This window comes from Orcinus orca, chromosome 12 (assembly GCF_937001465.1).
Source record: "Orcinus orca chromosome 12, mOrcOrc1.1, whole genome shotgun sequence".
Lineage (NCBI taxonomy): Eukaryota > Metazoa > Chordata > Mammalia > Artiodactyla > Delphinidae > Orcinus > Orcinus orca.
In genome coordinates, this window is record NC_064570.1 from 34,099,854 (window position 1) to 34,122,001 (window position 22,148).

At 36.4% G+C, this 22,148-nt stretch overlaps 1 protein-coding gene across 2 annotated transcripts in view; it reads left to right on the top strand.

Annotated features, from left to right (window-relative positions):
* The window catches only part of THEMIS (thymocyte selection associated), a 162,250-nt gene extending 142,025 nt beyond the window's left edge, over positions 1-20,225 (top strand). For both annotated transcript variants that reach the window (XM_012536559.3, XM_033407583.1), the window contains 2 exons: positions 770-923; positions 18,563-20,225. In XM_012536559.3, coding sequence (XP_012392013.1) covers positions 770-923; positions 18,563-18,594 — 186 coding nt within the window. In that variant the 3' untranslated portion in view covers positions 18,595-20,225. The remainder of the gene's footprint in view (positions 1-769; positions 924-18,562) is intronic.
* Positions 20,226-22,148: the final 1,923 nt, after the last annotated feature.

A 22,148-nucleotide genomic window follows, 5' to 3' on the forward strand; every position in this document is an offset into this window, starting at 1 on the left:
GAATATTTTGTAATCAGATTCAAACTGAAAAACTTCTATTCTGAATTTCGCTATGAAGCAATGTGCTGAAAGTTCAATTTCCTTTTTACGTCTTTAGTGTTTGCTCCTATATGATGATTCTTTTGAAGAATACAATATGTCAGTACTACATCAAACACTATGATATTTCTTATATGTGAGATGTGTTTTAGAGTCCATTGATGTTTTGCCTTAATAATTCATTGTTAGGATGAATTATCATTCTAAAATTGACTAGAGGAGCTTTATCAAATTTGGATAACGCTGGTAAAATTGTGGGTTATTTTAAAGTAAATATTATGATTAGTTTTATAATATAAAAGGTACAGATAATACAAAATGAATCCTGTTCATTATATAATAAATAATTATGTAATATGTAATGAAATGGTGGATTACTAAACTATAAGAATAAAAACTGAGTGAAAAAGTTGTAAATAAAAATATTTTATAAGCTCCACAAGAAGAAAGTAATATACACAAATGGTCTCTGAAGATGATATTCTGTGTCTGAGATAACTTCTTACTTTAATCACTTAGATTGCCTAAAAAATTCAACACCTAGATTACCAAAATAGGTTGATGAAGATATAATCTGTAACTCACTCTGACATATAGAATGTTCTGTTTCAGATATACAGAAATAACTTGCCACATGATAAATGTTTATCCTTGTCCTACCTCTGGGAAACATTTAGTTTGGACTGATAATTTACTTGTGAAATCAATCACCCGGCCTATGTCATTTCAGAGTCTCCATGTAGACAGATCCAAGAAACTGCACTCAAGTCAAGCTGGCCTGGATTCCAAAGTACCAGTTGGTTGTCAAAATGATTTGGCTGATCTGGAGAAAGAGAAGAGAAAGACTGGGAAAACTGCAGTAGCAGGCACCAGTGCAACCACAGGTCTGTTAAGCCACATGATATTGGTTTTAACTGCCTTTATGACAGATGCACAATGTACAGCTTCTTACTGCCATTTTATTTGGACTATATGACTTAGTCAAAGTGATGGACCTGACCTGCGAATCTCACTGAAATTTAGTTTTAAGTGAAGCATAGTATTAAGCACTCATATTGATGATAGGTCTGTTCATTGTTTGCTGTTATTAGATTTTTCTTCTCATTTATGGTTTTCATGGCCAAGGAAGTGTTCTATTTTAATATTGCTTTTATTATCATGACAATAATATGTGTAAATGTTTGCTGAAATTAACAAGAAGGTTTAATGGCTTGAGAAGAGGTCAAAATAATTGAGATGCTTTTAATTTTAAAAGTGTCAGATGAGTGACCTAATGCAGACTTGAATTATAATAGTTTAGTTTATAGAGATGGCGATCTGATATTTTTCATCTCTACTAAAAGCAAAACAAGAGAAAATGGACTTGTGGAGAAGTTGATATCATTCAATTAAGCTACCCAGACTAACTTCCATATTGTGGAAATCTTGGATGAGTTAGCACGGGAAATGAGAATTTTCTTTCTTGGCAATATTTTAAACACACCAAAGAAGCTCAATATCATTATACTTTATCTTTAAAACTTCACATTTCATTTGTAGATAAGTTGAAACTGTAATTATTCTTAAGCATATGATTTTTTCTTTTCCCCTCCTTATTTGATTTTGTAGCCAGCACTCTTTTTTCCTCCCAGGGCATGTAAAAGTTAAAATACTACATATAAAGTCTCTGAAGTGTTTCTGCTGAAACTGTACAATTTGGGTTCTTTCATGTAGTTAACTTACTGGCTTCTGACACTCCTATAAAAATATCCCATAGAGCTTTTCTTATTACCTTTTCATTGACTCTTTCTGAATGATAAAAATGAAATTCTGTAAAGGGCTTTGAAAACCATGCACATTGCAATTCCTCCAAATTTCAAATACTAACCAAGTATGACTATACAAGAAACAGCTACTGCAGTGAAAATTACTGCACTGTGTTGAGTCTCAGGCTATTATTAATTCATTGGAAACTATTTTTTCCTTAAGATTATGGATCCTAAAAGGTACCAGATAATACAATTGCTGAGATCAAAGTTTTTGTTTCAATCATAGAAAAACTTATTATCTGATCTTCCCCTGTGTGTGCATCTTCCTGGGATGCTATGTGACAGCCCCAAGTTTGTGCTCTGAATGAATAGTGCAGAGTATGTTACAGACCAGGGCAGAAACTGCTTTGAACCTATTGCCTATTAGTGATGGTTTAAGAAAAAAAGAGCACCTGAAATTAAAGTGATGGTTCTACTAACCATCACTTAGTAGTGATGGTTAGTAGTAAGACTTACTAACTTTACTCAAGAGAGTAAAGTGAAATCTCCTTTCTTACATTAATTTCAACATGTATTTATTTAAAAATTACCTAGTATGTGGATCTGGGCAATATTTTCACTTGCTTTCCCATTTGAAATTACAATAAATTATAGAGTCTATCTTCATTATGAGTTATAATTGAATGACAATTCCATACATAAAAATACAAAAGTAAAGCAGAAATATAATTCTTCAAAATTCATTTTTTTCTTGTGGAATATTATATATTTTCTTCATTAAAAAAACGCTCTTTTGATCTGTACTTCACATTTACTGTCCTTGGAATGGATAGCTCATCTGTGAATATTCATCAACCACCTTGGAGTTCAGGATAAGCAAATCATACTCTTTCTGAGCTTTCTCCTCTTTTTAAATTTGAGACATAAGTCAGTCATTTCCTAAATTCTCTTTGGATGAAAATGGCAGTTTTAGAGGCTCTGTGGCGTATCACAGAGAAAACAAAGCAGAACAAAACAAAAAAACCGTATTAAGACAGGGGAGCTGCATCTCCAGTTTTGCTCCTTCTAGACACCCAGACCTTATTCTTTCAGTTAGATGAAGTGGAACCATTTCAGATATGTATCTAATAATTATACTAAAGGGAAGTCTTCATTTTGAAATTCACCATAGACAACTAGAAGATTCGCTGTAAATGGCTGAATACATGTTATCTAATGAGAGTTTGCTCTGTTGAAGCCAGGAGCACAGGAAACTCTACCTCAGGATTGGTGCTGTCAGTCCCAGCTCCTCTTCAGTTAAGAAGCTGGTGAAAATGCTTCACCAGATCTCATGGGTGACCTTCCTCTCTGGGTCCCTGATTCACTCTGGTTGCTCAACAGGCCCATGCCTTATTTGGGGAACATTGTTATTAAGTCTGCACGTTGTTTTGTCCATAAATTACTAAAAGAACAGTTCTTTAAAAGTAGGATGATTAAGTGGTTAACTTTTGGAGTCTGAACTTAAGACTGCTGGGTTTAAACCTTGGCTCCCCTACTCGCCAGCTGTGTACCATGTCTCTATCTCTTTATTTGTAAACTTGGGTTAGTAATAGCGCTACACCATAGGCTATTTTGACAACTACATTAGATAAAATAGGTTAAAGTTAGTATAGTACATAATAAACTCCAGTTGAATCATAGCTATGCTAATTAACTTCTGCATATTTATGAGTTGATGGCCAAGGAAAAATGTGCTTCCTGACAGTATATTTTGCAAAGTGCTGGCTGTGACCACCTGATGTGGCTCTTGCAGTCTCTGAGTTTCTGTCTGTACTTTTTTCTTTTGAGAACTGTATCCTCTTGGGAATTTCATGGCCTCTATGAATTCTATGGATATGGGAAGTGATTAGAACTCTTTTGGAGATGAGTCACTGAGTCCTCTGAGTCTAAGAAACAATACTATTGTGCAGAGACATGGAAGCCCTGAGCCTCCCTAATGGACCCCTTCCCCTCCTTAACTCAGCTGCGGTAGCTCAGGAAGAGCACAGAGCTTCCCTGTTTAATCAGTGACAGTGCTGTTGTTGGTAGATGACGTGTTAAGTGCAAATGTTTGTTTTAAGCTGTTCGTTTTATGTCCAGTTCCCAGGATGAACTTGCAAGTGGAAAGTTTATTGAGAAGTACTCTCAGGAACAACACATAAGGCAGAGGAACGAAAGCAGGTCTGAACAGAGGGAGAAGTGAAATCATAATAGAGTCACAGGAAAGACCTCAGCTGATCACACAGGGAGCTCTGGAGCTGGCGTGGCTCTTCAGAGTTGTCTTGTATTAAGGCGAGGGGACCAGGTTTTTATAGCCCCTGCTTCAGTCGATCATTGGAAGCAGCTGCCTTTGAGAAGGGGGCATGACTGTAGGCAAGGTGACTTCCTTTAGCCCAGGGCAAAGTCATTTGGTATCAGAGGATTATCATTTAGTTGTGAGAAGGATCTGGTTATTATGTAGGTCACACATTAATTGCAGAGATTGCTTCTGGTGATCTGACTGGCTAAATAGAAGGCCATTTTCTTTTTTCCTCTTTATGTGTCTATCTAGAAACTGCGATCTTTGCCAGAAAGGATAATATTTTAAAATATACCTATTTGGTTTTACTCTACATAAATGTTCTCTACTTAGTAAATTTTATACTCTCCTGATCAACATTCTCTAATGGAATTTCCTTGCTTTTGAAGCTTCCACTATATTCTAATTATTCTTACATCTTTAGACTCATCCTCCATTAATTAGACCTGTCAAGTAGTGAGAAGACCCCTGGGCCAGAAAACAAAAGCAGGTACCATAAGGTCTAGTCCCAGCTCTGTACATCCTAGATGTGCAGTCTTTCACAGGCCATTTTATTTTTCTGAGTTATATTTCCCTCATCAAAATAAGAGGTACTCCAGGAAATTTTTGTGCCAATTTTTGTGTCAATTCTGAAAGCATGTGATTACATGGCCTATTCTGATATCATAGAGTCATGGCGCTGTTGTTCACCTGTAAATAAGACCCACATAGAAATGATTCACGACATTTAGGGACATTCTTATTATGGTAAATTAAACAGGTAACAGGAAACAAGCTCCATGGAAAAGCTCTTCACCGAGGTCAAGATGGAAGCTAGAAAGAAAGAATGCATTTATAGGAAGGTAAAGAAGTCTTCATACTGAGCTTTAATTCAATCTTATTTTTATTTTTTAACATCTTTATTGGAGTATAATTGCTTTACAATGGTGTGTTAGTTTCTGCTTTATAACAAAGTGAATCAGCTATACATATACATATATCCCATATCTCCACCCTCTTGCATCTCCCTCCTACCCTCCCTATCCCATCCCTCTAGGTGGTCACAAAGCACCGAGTTGATCTCCCTGTGCTATGCAGCTGCTTCCCACTAGCTATTTTACATTTGGTAGTATATATAAGTCCATACCAATCTCTCACTTCATCCCAGCTTCCCCTTTCCCCTCCCTGTGTCCTCAAGTCCATTCTGTACATCTGCATCTTTATTCCTGTCCTGCCCCTAGGTTCTTCAGAAACATTTTTTTTCTTTTCGATTCCATATATATGTGTTAGCATACGGTATTTGTTTTTCTCTTTCTGACTTACTTCATTCCGTATGACAGACTCTAGGTCCTTCCACCTCACTACATATAACTCAATTTCATTTCTTTTTATGGCTGAGTAATATTCCATTGTATATATGTGTCACATCTTCTTTATCCATTCATCTGTCGATGGACACTTAGGTTGCTTCCATGTCCTGGCTATTGTAAATAGAGCTGCAATGAACATTGTGGTACATGACTCCTTTTGAATTATGTTTTCTCAGAGTATATGCCCAGTAGTGGGATTGCTGGGTCATATGGTAGTTCTATCTTCAGTTTATTGAGGAACCTCCGTAATGTTCTCCATAGTGGCTGTATCAATTTACATTCCCACCAACAGTGCAAGAGGGTTCCCTTTTCTCCACACCCTCTTCAGTGTTTATTGTTTGTAGATTTTTTGATGATGGCCATTCCGACTGGTGTGAGGTGACACCTCATTGTAGTTTTGACTTGCATTTCTCTGATGATTAGTGATGTTGAGCATTCTTTCATGTGTTTGTTGGCAATCTCTATACCTTCTTTGGAGAAATGTCTATTTAGGTCTTCTGCCCATTTTTGGATTGGGTTGTTTATTTTTCTGATATTGAGCTGCATGAGCTGCGTGTATATTTTGGAGATTAATCCTTTGTCAGTTGCTTCATCTGCAAATATTTTCTCCTGTTTTGAGGGTTGTATTTTCGTCTCATTTATATTTTCCTTTGCTGTGCAAAAGCTTTTAAGTTTCATTAGGTCCCATTTGTTTATTTTTGTTTTTATTTCCCTTTCTCTAGGAGGTGGGTCACAAAGGATCTTGCTGTGATTTATGTCAAAGAGTGTTCTGCCTATGTTTTCCTCTAAGAGTTTTATAATGTCTAGTCTTACATTTAGGTCTTTAATCCATTTTGAGTTTATTTTTGTGTATGGTGTTAGGGAGTGTTCTAATTTCATACTTTTACATGTAGCTGTCCAGTTTTCCCAGCACCACTTATGGAAGAGGCTGTCTTTTCTCCATTGTATATTCTTGCTTCCTTTATCAAACATAAGGTAACCATATGTGCGTGGGTTTATCTCTGGGCTTTCTATCCTTTCTATCCTATCCTATATATCCTTTCATTGATATATATTTCTGTTTTTGTGCCAGTACCATATTATCTTGATTACCATAGCTTTGTAGTATAGTCTGAAGTCTGGGAGCCTGATTCCTCCAGCTCCATTTTTCTTTCTCAAGATTGCTTTGGCTATTCGTGGTCTTTTGTGTTTCCATACAAATTGTGAAAACTTTTGTTCTAGATCTGTGAAAAATGCCATTGGTAGTTTGTTAGGGATTGCATTGAATCTGTAGATTGCTTTGGGTAGTATAGTCATTTTCACAGTGTTGATTCTTCCAATCCAAGAACGTGGTATATCTCTCCATCTGTTTGTATGGTCTTTAATTTCTTTCATCAGTGTCTTACAGTTTTCTGCATACAGGTTTTTTGTCTCCTTAGGTAGACAAAAGGTATTTTATTCTTTTTGTTGCAATGGTAAATGAGAGTGTTTCCTTAATTTCTCTTTCAGATTTTTCATCATTAGTATATAGGAATGGAAGAAATTTCTGTGCATTAATTATGTATCCTGTTACTTTACCAAATTCATTGATTAGCTCTAGTAGTTTTCTGGTAGCATCTTTAGGATTCTCTATGTATAGTATCATGTCATCTGCAAACAGTGACAGCTTTACTTCTACTTTTCTGATTTGGATTCCTTTTATTTCTTTTTCTTCTCTAATTGCTGTGGCTAAAACTTCCAAAACTATGTTGAATAAGAGTGGTGAGAGTGGGCAACCTTGTCTTGTTCCTGATCTTAGAGGAAATGGTTTCAGTTTTTCACATTGAGAACGATGCTGGCTGTGGGTTTGTCATCTATGACCTTTATTATGTTGAGGTAAGTTCCCTCTATGCCTACTTTCTGGAGGGTTTTTTATCATAAATGACTGTTGAATTTTGTTGAAAGCTTTTTCTGCCTCTATTGAGATGATCTTGTGGTTTTTATTCTTCAGTTAGTTAATATGGTGTATCACATTGATTGGTTTGCGTATATTGAAGAATCCTTGCATCCTGGGATAAACCCCACTTGATCATGTTGTCTGATCCTTTTAATGTGCTGTTGGATTCTGTTTGCTAGTATTTTGTTGAGGATTTTTGCATCAATGTTCATTAGTGATATTGGCCTGTAGTTTTCTTTTCTTGTGACATCTTTGTCTGGTTTTGGTATCAGGGTGATGGTGGCCTCGTAGAATGAGTTTGGGAGTGTTCCTCCCTCTGCTATATTTTGGAAGAGTTTGAGAAGGATCAGTGTTAGTTCTTCTCTAAATGTTTGATAGAATTCTCCTGTGAAGCCATCTGGTCCTGGGCTTTGGTTTGTTGGAAGATTTTTAATCACAGTTTCAATTTCAGTGCTTGTGATTGGTCTGTTCATATTTTCTATTTCTTCCTGATTCAGTCTTGTCAGGTTGTGCATTTCTAAGAATTTGTCCATTTCTTCCAGGTTGTCCATTTTATTGGCATATCATTGCTTGTAGTAATCTCTCATGATCCTTTGTGTTTCTGCAGTGTTAGTTGTTACTTTTCCTTTTTCATTTCTAATTCTATTGATCTGAGTCTTCTCCCTTTTTTTCTTGATAAGTCTGGCTAATGGTTTATCAATTTTGTTTATCTTCTCAAAGAACCAGCTTTTAGTTTTATTGATCTTTGCTATTGTTTCCATCATTTTTTTCATCTATTTCTCATCTGATATTTATGATTTCTTTCCTTCTGCTCACTTTGGGTTTTTTTTGTTGTTGTTGCCCTTCTTTCTCTGATTGTTTTAGGTGTAAGGTTAGGGTGTTTATTTGAGAAATATCTTGTTTCTTGAGGTACGATTGTACTGCTATAAACTTCCCTCTTAAAACTACTTTTGCTGCCTCCCATTGGTTTTGGGTCATTGTGTTTTCATTGTCATTTGTGTCTAGGTAGTTTTTGATTTTCTCTTTTATTTCTTCAGTGATCTCTTTGTTATTTAGTAGTGTATTATTTAGCCTCCATGTGTTTGTATTTTTTACAGATTTTTTCCTGTAATTGATATCTCATCTCATAGTGTTGTGGTCAGAAAAGATACTTGATATGATTTCAATATTCTTAAATTTACCAAGGCTTGATTTGTGACCCAAGATATCATCTATCCTGGAGAATATTCCATGAGCACTTGAGAAGAGAGTATATTCTGTTGTTTTTGGATAGAATGTCCTATAAATATCAATTAAGTCCATCTTGTTTAATGTATCATTTAAAGCTTGTGTTTCCTTATTTATTTTCATTTTGGATGATCTGTCCATTGGTGAAATTGGGTGTTAAAGTCCCCTACTATGATTCTGTTACTGTTGATTTCCCCTTTTATGGCTGTTAGCCTTTGCCTTATGTGTTGAGGTGCTCCTATGTTGGGTGCATAAATATTTACAATTGTTGTATCTTCTTCTTGGATTGATCCCTTGATCATTATGCAGTGTCCTTCTTTGTCCCTTGTAATAGTCTTTGTTTTAAAGTCTATTTTGTCTGATATGAGAATTGCTACTCCAGCTTTCTTTTGATTTCCATTTGCATGGAATATCTTTTTCCATCCCCTCACTTTCAGTTTGTATGTGTCCCTAGGTCTGAACTGGGTCTCTTGTAGACAGCATATATCCAGCTCTTGTTTTTGTATCCATTCAGCCAGTCTATGTATTTTGGTTGGAGCATTTAATCCATTTACATTTAAGGTAATTATTGATATGTATGTTCCTATTACCATTTTCTTATTTGTTTTGGGTTTGTTATTGTAGGTCGTTTCCTTCTGTTGTGTTTCCTGCCCAGAGAAGTTCCTTTAGCATTTGTTGTAAAGCTGGTTTGGTGGTGCTTAATTCTTTTAACTTTTGCTTTCCTGTAAAGGTTTTAATTTCTCTGTTGAATCTGCATGAGATCCTTCCTGGGTAGAGTTATATTGGTTGTAGGTTTTTCCCTTTCATCACTTTAAATATGTTCTGCCCCTCTCTTCTGACTTGCAGAGTTTCTGCTGAAAGATCAGCTGTTAACCTTATGGGGATTCCCTGGTATGTTATTTGTTGTTTTTCCCATGCTGCTTTTAATATTTTTTCTTTGTATTTAATTTTTGATAGTTTGATTAATATGTGTCTTGGCATGTTTCCCCTTGGATTTATCCTGTATGGAACTCTCTGCCCTTTCTGGACTTTATTGACTATTTCCTTTCCTATATTAGGGCAGGAATATAGGAAATAATCTCTTCAAATATTTTCTCAGTCCCTTTCTTTTTCTCTTCTTTTTCTGAGACCCCTATAATTCGAATGTTGGTTCCTTTAATGTTGTCCCAGAGGTCTCTAAGACTGTTCTCAGTTTTTTTCATTCTTTTTTCTTTATTCTGCTCTGTAGTAGTTATTTCCACTATTTTTTCTTCCAGGTCACTTATCCGTTTTCTGCCTCAGTTATTCTGCTATTGATTCCTTCTAGAGAATTTTTAAGTTCATTTATTGTGTTGTTCATCATTGTTTGTTTGCTCTTTAGTTCTTGTAGGTCCTTGTTAAACATTTCTTGTATTTTCTCCATTCTATTTCCAAGATTTTGCATCATCTTTACTATCATTACTATGAATTCTTTTTCAGGTAGACTGCCTATTTCATCTTCATTTGTTTGGTCTGGTGGATTTTTCCCTTATTCCTTCATCTGCTGTGTGTTTCTCTGTCTTCTCATTTTGTTTAACTTACTGTGTTTGGGGTCTCCTTTTTGCAGGTACAGGTTTGTAGTTCCCGTTGTTTTTGGTGTCTGCCCCCAGTGGCTAAGGTTGTTTCAGTGGGTTGTGTAGGCTTCCTGATGGAGGGGACTAGTGCCTGTGTTCTGATTGATGAGGCTGGATCTTGTCTTTCTGGTGGGTAGGACCACATCTGGTGGTGTGTTTTGGGATGTCTGTGACCTTTTTATGATTTTAGGCAGCCTCTCTGCTAACGGGAGGGGTTGTGCTCCTGTCTTGCTAGTTTTTTGGCATAGTGTGTCCAGCAGTGTAGCTTGCTGGTCGTTGAATGGAGCTGGGGCTTAGTGCTGAGCTGGAGATCTGTGGGAGAGCTTTTGCTGTTTGGTATTACATGGAGCTGGGAGGTCTCTGGTGGACCAGTGTCCTGAATTCAGCTCTCCCACCTCAGAGGCATAGGCCTGACACCTGGCCAGAGCATCAAGACCCTGTCAGCCACACAGCTCAGAAGAAAAGTGAGAAAAAAAGAAAGAAAGAAAATAAATTAAAATAAAAAAAATTATTAAAAATAAAAACATTAAAATGTAATTTTAAAAAAAGGAAAGAAGGAAGAGAGCCACCAAACCAAAAAACAAATCCACCAATTATAACAAGCACTAAAAACTATACTGAAAAAAAAAAAAGGACAGACAGAACCCTAGGACAAATGGTAAAGGCAAAGCTATACAGACAAAATCACACAAAGAATCATACACATACACACTCACAAAAAGAGAAAAAGGAAAAAAAATATATCTTTTGGGAAGTCTGAGGTCTTCTGCCAGCTTTCAGTACATGTTCTGTAGGAGTTGTTCCACATGTAGATGTATTTCTGATGTGTTTGTGGGCAGGCAGGTGATTTCCACGTCTTACTCCTCCGCCATCTTGAAGGTTTCTCCCAGGCTTCTTTTTAATGCTAGTTTAACTAGTGCCTTCTCTAGGGCACTGTTTAATAGCTTCTTCTGCTAAATGCTTCTATTTTTGCTGGTGATTCTCAGCTGAATCAGATCCATTGCTTTCTGCTAGTGTTGGAGGATCTCCTGCAGAGTCAGAGGGTGGCTGTGGCTCACCACAGGGACAACGGCACTCTCAATCTTAATGTTTAAACCTCAGATTTTCCTTTATGATGGGAAACAAAGCATAAGGCACTTCTCTATTAAAACTATTTTGAGAATTAGACAATATTCTATTTTAAAGACCTTGACTGAATGACTGAACATGTGTTATCAAGAGTTTGGTATTTTAGGGCTTCCCTGGTGGCGCACTGGTTGAGAGTCCACCTGCCGACGCAGGGGATACGGGTTCGTGCCCCGGTCCGGGAGGATCCCACATGCCGCGGAGCGGCTGGGCCCGTAGGCCATGGCCGCTGGGCCTGCACGTCCACAGCCTGTGCTCCGCAACGGGAGAGGCCACAACAGTGAGACGCCCATGTACCGCAAAAAAAAAAGAGTTTGGTACTTTAGAAATAATAAAATGTATCCTTGTTTCTCAATTTAAAAAAATGTGGACTTCAGTAATTCACTGTTATTCTAGATAATGTGTAATTCTAAGCACAATAATTACTTTTACTCCTAAGGACTAAATAAATCACTGTTTAAGATATTGGATAATTTCAAACTGGTAATCCTAAAATCTGGTATATCTTTTGTTCTTCTACTTAACATCAATGCAGATTTTTCATAATGTAAACAAAATAATGACACCAGTAGAATTTCCCTTACATTTCCAAGGAATACTGTTTTCAGTTTAGAAATACTGACAGCCTAAAGTAAAACGTTATAAGATTGCTCTTCATTTTATAGCAACCTATTTCCCTCCTTTTGGAAGGCTTAAATGTTTAAGAATATGCTGGAAGAAGAACCGCAGTCATTTCATTCTTTGAACAATTCTGAAATATCATTTCCTATTAGGCAGTTGTGTGAGTACTGACAGCCTTGCCCCTCATCTTCCCTAGAGGTTAATTTATTTCCTGCAGTGCTTGCTTTTCTTGGAAAATCTGACTCGTCAGCCTTCACCAATGGGCGATCTCATCAGCAGAATGTTAATTATAAAATCAAAACAATATACCACATTGAAAGGGAAAAACAACTCTCCAGGCAATGCAACCTTTTTCTTTTCTTTTCTTTCCACTTCGTTCTCTCCTCAGTCTGTGGCTGGACAGGAACATTATCCCCTAGGGAAACATTTGGCGAGACGGTGGGGTATAGAGGAAATGTGCAGGCTTTGCCACCAGACAGACGCAAGACCAAACTCTAATTCAAAGAATGTTGAATTTCTTTGGGATTTTGTTTCTTTATCTGTAAAATAAAGATAAAAATACCTGCCTCACATGAAATTTTATGAGACTGGCACAGTGTAGACACTAGAAAATTATTCGTATTATTATTATAGCCTTCATTTAGCACCTACTGCATATTGATTGCTGTGGCATAATATTAACCATGTCTCATATTAGTTTATAAAGGAATCTATTAGAAATTTGAAGAAATATATCTTTCAGCTTTAGGAGTTAGGCATATGAGACCAAGACACCTTATTGAGGTAGCCTAGTTGAAGTCTTGTCTTACCCTTCATTTCCTTTCTCTTTTCATAACTACTCATTTTTTTCATAATGCTCACTAGATACTTATGAAATTATTTTTTCACCAATAAGTTCTTTAAAAACTTCAAAAGCTATTTGCTAATAGTTTTAGGTCTATCTATTCAGACTTGAAACTGCATTTGAGTTTATTAAAAATTATTTTCTCTAAAATAAAAATTGTCAATTTCTGTTTGATTCAGTCTCAGAAATAAAACTTTGGTGAGTTAAATCTTGAGACAAAGAAGATTGTCAGCAAAGATTGTGGCAGCAAAGTAGAGATAAAGTTGAGAGATAACCAAATGAAGAAACAAAATCAATTATTTTAAGCCCAGAATGATCATTATTTCAGTAGTATGATTATGATTAACAAGTTTGTTTAAGTAAATATCTTATTTCTCCCATGTGATTTTATGATTTGTGTGCAATACTAGAAAGAAAAGCAATTGAAGCATTAGATGATAAAACAGAAAAAGAGATGTCATGCTGTAAACCCATAACAACTGAGACCTGATACAGGGCTCCTACAGGAGACAGGAGCTCTGTGCATGGAGTGCAAATTACGATAGGTACAATTCTTTCACATGGCAAAATAATATTTTTCTTAAGACCAGTGACAGTATCTTAACTTGGGTAGAACAAGGGATTGGATCAATATGGTGACCTCTGTCTTTCACCTTTATGGAGTCACGTGCAAATCATTGATTGATCCTTTTTAATGGTAAACGCATTTTTTGAAACTGTGGAGTTTTCCTATAAATAATAAGTTCTTGAGCCTCTCCCCAATTTCCTAATTTTCCTTATTAATAACTTCAATGTTATCGTTTTAAATTTCCTTTCCCTTTTTTTTTCTAAACTTTTTTCTTATTGGCAAGTGACAATCTTTTTTTTAATCCATTATTTCAGTCAATTCTGGTTCTTACTTCATTCATGAGACCCATCTTTATTTTGACCAATGAATTAAGCAAAGCAAAAAGGAACTGATGACTTTCAAAATTTATCTCAGTGAGTCTCTAAGTTCTTGTGCATAAAAATTCACTTGGGCTTCCCTGGTGACGCAGTGGTTGAGAGTCCACCTGCCGATGCAGGGGACACGGGTTCGTGCCCTGGTCCGGAAGGATCCCACATGCCGCGGAGCGGCTGGGCCCATAAGCCATGGCCGCTGAGCCAGCATGCCCGGAGCCTGTGCTCCGCAACGAGAGAGGCCACGACAGTGAGAGGCCCACATAACGCAAAAAAAAAAAAAAAAAAAAAAATTCACTTAATGAGTATGTTAAAAATACATATTCTTGGGATGTGCTCTCTAGAGTGGGGTTGGCAATCTCTGGTGGTGGGTCAAATCTGTCCCATTGCCTGTTATTGTACTGCCCCCAAGCTAAAAATATTTGTTTTTTTTTTAAGTTGAAAAAAAAAAAAGAATATTTTCTGACACATGAAAATTATTTGAAATTCAAATTTCAATGTTTACATAAAGTTTGATTGGACCACAGCCATGCTTATTCATTTACACATTGCCTGTGGCTGCTTGTGTGCTGTATCAGCAGAACTGAGTAGTTTTGACAGAGACCATATGCAAAGCCTAAAATTTTTACTGTCTGGCCCTCTAGAGGACAAGTTTGCTAACCTCTGCTCTAGAGAATCTGATTCAGAAGTTCCGAGAAAGGAACTAGGAATTGCTTTCAACGTGTTTTTTGGGTGATTGTGATACAGGGATCTTTGATGACACTTTGAAAGGTAATGCAGTAGAAGAATTGTGAACAACCTGTCTCTTCTTCTCCCTTTCTCTTCATCACACCCACTCCATCAGCAAACCCTATTGGCTTTATCCTCAAACAGTATCTAGAATTTGTCTATTTTTTACCTTGTTCACTGCTATCAACTTAGTCCAAGCCATCCTCATTTTTCATCTGGATTCTTGTTATTGACTTCCTAACCAGTCAGTCTTCTTCTGCCCTTGCCTCAGTATTGTCCATTCTCAACATGACAGCCAGAGTGAATGTGTTAAAACCTTAGTCATGTCATGTAACTCTTTTCTTCAAAGTCCTCCAGTGGTCTCTCTACTTCTGTTTTCTCTCTATTCTAGCTACATTGGCTTCCCACTCTTCCTCAGAAATGCTAGGGGTGCTCCATCTTCAACACCAACACAGGCTATTTTCTCTAAGTGGTATAGTCTTCCCCCCAGAGATCTACATGGCTTTTATCTTTGTCTCATTTAGGTCTTTCCTTAGCCATTACCTTCTCGGCGATTCCTTCCATACACACCTTATTTAAAATTGTAATCTCTTTGTCTGGGACTACCAATCTCCCTTATGCCAGCTAACATGCTACACACTTTGCTTCTTTATTTTGATTGTGAGCCACTTTCCCCACATGAGGGCACCATGAGGACAGGAATTTTTATCCATTTGCTCTATCTTTAGATTTAAAAGAGTTCCTGGCTTACTGTGGGTTCTCAATAAATATTTCTTGAATAGCGAAATGAACCCCAAACTCCCATTCTGTACTGGACAGATAATGTATGACACTTATCAAACATGAAAAACAGTTGCCAGGGGTATAAATATATGAGTCATCTTTGAAAAATGATGTAATATCTTGTAACCACCACAGATGAGAAGAAGAATAAAGCAGCTATTAACTTGTATCATTTGTTTTTTCAATCTCAACCAATAACTAAGTTACAAAAGATGCAAGGGAAAGAAAGTAGAGGATGGGTACAAATATTAAAATGGGTACATGGATGAAAATTCAGTTGAAAATGTTTGGAAGAGATTTCAGGAAGTTTCACAAACAAGCTGCTTCCTAAAGCAGGTAGATGTGCTTACTGCAAGTTTTACTGTTCACCATCAGGTTGAGCAATTTGAGGACAGTGGCACTCAAAGTTCCCAAAAGGGAAAATGTAGGGTGTGACTAGTCTTGGTTCAAGTAACTGTTTAGGAAACACCAGCTTTATTAGAGAATGTAAAGCATTTTTAGATATAGCTGAACTGGATTCCTCAAAAATAAGATGAAACGGAGATTTTCTTTGACTTAATACTCTCATTCAAAAAATTACTCATCTAATTTTATGGTATTTTTAAAGCTTAATTTTGTGGATTAAACAGTAGTCTGTTCTTACAAAGATATAGATTTTGACTATGGAAGGACATTTTTACTATCAAAGAATACATTTTAGAGAGAAAAACAAAACGAAACAAAATAAAACTTCATTCTCTATCTGTTCTTCTTTGAAGTATTTGGCTTGATCTCCAGGGAACTGAGTGTACATGATTCCATGTCCCTCAGTTAATATGATCATCTAAGTAACTATGAATATTCAAAAGTAATCAGTCAATATTCAATTCAAAGTAAGAAACATCACCTCCAAATTAAGTTTGTGACATTTCCAAAGGAGTGGTCGATGAATGCCAAAAGATTTGAGGGCTTTAAATCAATTTGAATTTTAAAACCTAAATAATTGTCAGAGAAATCAGTTCTTTCACATTTTGAGATTTCTTGAAAGTTAATGCAATAAAGAACAAAGTTTCTATGCAATGTGAAGTCAGCTTTGCTGACCACTAAAGCACAGGCGTTATTTAGGGGATCCCTACCCTGGGTGGAAGATTGGGCTAGATCAGGCAGGGAGAGGCAACTTATAAGGTCCCTTCCAAAACTAAGATTGTTTAAATCCTATTATTTTATATTGAGATAATCTAATTATTCTGCTCCCTCACCTCCCATTTTTCTGCTTAACCCTGTACTATCTTAAATCAGTTTATTGACAAGGGAGAGTGAGACTAATAACTGTCAAGATGACAAATTGAACTTTCAAACTACAGGCTTATAATAGTTTTATGTGAATATGAGCTAGTAATAGCAAGTAATATTTCTGTTGCACTTTACGTTTTACAAAGCACTTGCAGGTCCTTTATTTCATTTGATGTTTCCTCAACTCTGTGATTCAGTTATTACTACCAAAGCTCGTTCATTGGTAAGAAAATGGAATTCAGAGATTCCTCAAGATGCGCAGCGAGTGTGTCTTATATTCAGGAGTCAGATGGAGTTCTTCAGATTGTGTCTCTGTACTACAATATATCTGTTTCATTTGCCCTCCCCACCTCTCCCCTCAGGAAAAGCAACGCTGTGAGGGGAAAATTTGGTTGTTATCCCTTTATGCAGATAAAGGCACAAAGATAGTAAATGGTAGAAGTGGGAATTAAATCTGGGCATACTGCCTAAAAATCCTGTGTTCTTTCAGCTGTAATATACATTCTACAGTGTGTAGTTTTATTGCTGTTTGTGATAAAAGAAAGACCTGAAAATCTAAAGGCAACAGTTGGGGATAGCGGATGATGAGGAGAGAGAATGAAATCAAGGAAAGCATGGGATCCAGCAATCTTCCTCTCATTGGACCCCACCTCCCAGCCCCCAGCACCACTTAGCACTGAGGGGAGATGTTAACAGAGGAAAGTAAATTCAGGCTGTTTAGGGGAATTAACATGATGTGCTGAGAAGTTCTACTTCTTTCTGCTTTGACATCCCCTTTCTTCTTTCCCAGTTATTCTATGAGCTCCTCAGAGGTCACGAAACTGTATATTTTGTCTTTATATTTCACACATATAGTAAAAATAGCTAACAGTTGGTGAGACAGTAAACCTCTTTATTGTAAAATATAAAACTCTTTACATTTATTGACTCATTTAATCTTTGTCATAACCCTATAAAATAAGCATTATTATCCCTTCCCCCCTCTTGTTTTCAAAGATGAGGAAATAAGATACGTAAAAGTTAGTTAACTTCCTTAAGGTTATATAGAGCCAGTGTGTAGTAGAAAAGGAAGGAAGGAAGGGAAGAAGAGGAAGAGGGAGGAAAAGAGAGAGGAAGGGAGGAAGAAAGGAAGGAAGAAGAGGAGAAGGGAGGGAGGCAGGGAGGAAGTCGTAGGCTAATGAGTGCTCAAGGGTGTGAGCCTCAGAGGGCTCCTCTCCAGGTCCACGTGACTAGCACTTAACATATCACTAGTACAATGAGGTGTGGGCGAGTGAAAGAAATGATCAGTCTTCTGTACCTCTTGACCATTATAGTTCACGCTATTAGAGTTCTTTTCTTAAACCACCCATGCTCCACAAAGCCATAATGGAAAGAAATGTCTGTCTTCCCTGAACACAGACAGAATTCCTCTCTGCAATGTAGCTTGCTTTCCTTGCAAGTGTGACATGATGTGTTAATGTCAAGTCTGTGTATATGTTCATTAGAAGCTAGAGATCGTACAACTTATGCTCGAGGCCTGTTGCTTTTCTTCTTTTTAACATTATAGGTACCCTTTTCTCCTCCGCCATCTTTAGAACTCCACTAGGTTTGGGCTTCATTCCATAGCCATTGTGTCACAGCTGAGGTAATGGGTCTGCAATCAGACAGTTTTTAGAACACAGTCAAGCTCCAGCCTCTTACTAGCTGTGTGATTGCTCAGCAAGTCTCTTAACTACACTTCAAGTTCAGTTTTTTTACCTTACATTACCTAGAAAATAGAGTTTTTATAAGGATAAACTAAAATGCAAAGAAAAGCATTTTGTAAACTGAAAAACACTTTATAAATTTAAGGTATTATCTCTCAGAAATATCTACTTTGTTTCTGAAGGGTTTGCATTAGTTCCTTGGGGTTTTTGTGGTTTTTTGTTTTTTTTGGCTCTTCTTATTTTGTTCTCAGTTAGTCGTCCAAAAAAACCATATATGCATGTGAGTTTCCTACAGACAGTGTTTGAAAGCAAGTAATGTCTTTCCTATTTCTAATGCATATTTCTGATGGACCGAGCTTAATCTTTTTTTCTTACAGAAATTTTCAAAAATGAAAAACGTCAAAAATAATGAGATGTGACTGAAGCCACTTGGGCAGTGAACATAAATGTTCACAATGGAAAAGCAAGCCTAGCCTTCTAGCTGAAAAAACAGCTATTCCCCAGTGAACCCCAGAAGAAACTTGACTGGCCACTGCAAAGGAGAAAACAACCTTAAAAGTTTTAACAGGTAAAACTTAAAGAGCAACCTGTGATATGGAATTCACATAGTCTATTCTGCTGTGCCGAAATCTATGTGCATTGTTTTATTGTTACTTAGGACATGTTTATTTAATGTGCACACTTTTTTGTGGTTCTCATTCCCACTGCTGACAATTAAGCAATTGGAAATTAATTTTATATTTTAGTTTCCGAGTAAAACCAGTTGAAAATAAAAGCTCACCAAATATTTTCATTTTTCTCAATTTGTTTTACCTCTTTTTAGTGTTACCATCGTTACTGTTAAAAATAACAAAAAAATAATTAGATCTGAGAATGATCTAAAATAATCAGGTTTCTTATCTGATTCCCTTGGAGCTGTGGAAATGAGTTTGACTTCACATTTTCATTTTGTTTTAGAAATACATGGTGAGTAAGTGTGTTTGAGACTTGACAGCCAAAGCCATTGTTAGTTACAGGAATTTTCCATTACTTTCTCCCCTGTCCCCTAATAACCAGAGTTCATTACTGCAATATCACCGAAGATCTGATAATATGCCTTATTATTTTATGTACTGTACACTAGATAACTCTTTAGATAAATGTTTATTAGGATAGTAGGAAAGCCATTTCATTTATTTATTATTTATGTATTAAGTATACAGGTACAACATTATTTTGCCTCTAACAAAATGAAGAGACAGAGAATTATACAGGAATTTAATTGCCAGCTTTGGACTTGGTTCACAGGTTGTACTCTATACAAAAATTTACGTAATCTCATATCTCATAATTATTTTACATTATGTATAGAAATTATTCATTGGTTTAGTACTAAAGAGTTTCTGAAGATAACAAATCATGAAAAACTTTTCAACAGAAAAAAATTACAGTTAGAAATCTTTCATACAATGTTTATATTTCTGATTTAGCTTACTTTTTGTATCTTTTTTTTCTTCCTTTTTCAGTGGAAATGAACCCTGATTTCCAATACCCTAAGGATTATTTAGGGATTTGATGTGGTAATATATTGTTATTTATGATTTCTAAAATTTTCTGAGATGGTTTAACTTTTATTTATTTTGCTTGTTTGCGCCCATAAGAACAAAAACTTTTAAAAGTTTATGTCCCCATATTTGATTATTGAAGTCCACTGAGAATCCTTTCTCAACAACCTTGGCAAACTCATAGAACTCATTGGCCAGTTTGTTATTTTTCAAAGAATAATGAAAGCCTAGTATTTTTATTTGGTATATGAGAACAATTAAATCTGTGCTTTTAGTAGGTACAGTTCTTTCATTAGAAAATCTAGAGAATGTATGTCTTAGTTTGGTCGTAAGTCATCCAGAGCTTTCTAGTGGAAATTATATATAACATTTCTAACAATGTAATTCCTTTTATGTACTGTGCTTCCAGCTCTCTTGAATTTGAAAGGTGTAATAAACTTCATGTTCATCTATGGAAGATTTTGGGAGGTTGAAAATAAATCTTCTTTCGCGTGTGTATATGTTCTCTGTCACGTTTAATAACTATCTTCCTGTAACAGCTAAGATATTCTTTAGCTAGGATTGAAATGTATTCTTAACTATTAGGGAAGAGGCTACCTGTGTTAAAGAAGCCAGGAGAAGAGGCCTCTTTACCTCCTCACCCTGTTCCCTGCAGCCAGGGACCTACAGTGCTGAGCACAATGACCAGATTTCACAGGATGATGGGGCTGCATAGCTAGATGCCAAGACCTCCAATGATCAGTGCTGCCCTCTTCCTAACTGAATCAAACAGTTTTGGGAAGGGGATGGAAAGGGAGTGAGAAATGAAGAAAGGAGTGTTCTTTGAGGTGTGTTTGGCTCTTATAAACCAAGACTTTAATATTAAAAAGTTTTTGTTTTAAGATCAAAGTCAACATTAATGAAACTTCTGGATGTTTATCCAAAGTCTTAAGTTACAAGTTACTTCTAAAAGGAAAAGGGTATGTAAAATTCCTGGGAAGGAAAAGTCAGAATTAGGATCTGAATATATCCTGATAGGCTGGAATACTAGAAACTGAGTCTAACAGAATGAAAGTACTCTTTTGATTTTACCATCAAAATATTTGCACAGTTTTACCACTTGTTACTGCTTTCTACTGGGCTACCAGTGTGACCCAAGTTCAATCATCTCTTCTTGGGTTTCTGCAGTAACCCTGTAACCATTCTCCCCATTCCTGCTCTTGCTACCAATCAGTTTATTTTTAACACAGTAGTCAGTCAGAAAGATCCATTAAAACGTATATTATTTCACACCACAGTTGCTTCCCATCTCACTCAGAGTAAAAGCCAAAATTCCTAACGTGATCTACAAAGCCCTACAGGATCTGTTCATGTTACTTCTCTGACCTCTTATCCCCTTTCTCAGCGTGCGAAAGTCGTGCTGGCCTCCTCACTGTTCATCAGACAGGACAGGACGGTCTTGCCTCCAGGCCTTTGCCTTGGTTTCTCTCCACCAGGAAAAGCTTTTTGCTCAAATATCTACACAGGACAGTCCCTCATTTCATTCAGGTTTCATACAAATACCTGCCCTGACCACACTACCTCAGACTGGGACGCCAACCCCACCTGGTTCTTCCTACTTTTTACTCTTTACTAAGGTAAGCAAACTTGGTACTGGGTAAGCCTAATGTGTCTTGTATATTGATTGACAATCTGAAATGGAAACTTATTCTAATGGTCTTGTCCTTGTAAGAATACAAAACAAACATAAAAATATTAGAAAAGAAGTAATAATTTTAAAATGTTTAAGCACAACAGAAGAAAAAATTGTGGGGATAGTAGTTCTTAAGTCATCACCCAGAATGCAGCAAAAAAAGACGATAGGAAGTATAAAAGAGATGTTAAAAGACATTCAGATCAGTTTAAGAAGGCCTAATATTTATTTAATCAGAGTTAGAGCAAGAGAAATTGGGAGACTGGTGCAAGGCTGAGGTGAGGCAATATTCAAAGAGATGATACCAGAGAACTTTCTAGAATTAATAAATTATACCAATTTCTCAGATTTAAAAAATACAGAATATCTCAAGAAGGATAAAAACTAATTTCCCAATACATCATATAATAGTGAAATTTGAGAAGATGTCTACAAAGATAAGGCTGGGACATCAACTAGGGCAACAGTAAACTTTACCAAGGCCAAGACAGAAGACAGAAGCCAGGGCACTGGGGGAAACACTCTTAAGAACTGTGAAACAACATAATTTTTAAAAATAGGAATAAAAGACCTTTACAGGTTAACAAAAACAGAGAGGACTTACAATCAATTGAATTATCAGCACAAGACTGTATAAAGGATGTACTCTAAGAAAGAAAATAAATCCAGAAATAAGGATCTGAGAATCAAGAAAGAATGGTACGTTAAAAGAGAATTCAAAGAATGGGAAACTGTACTTGCTGTATA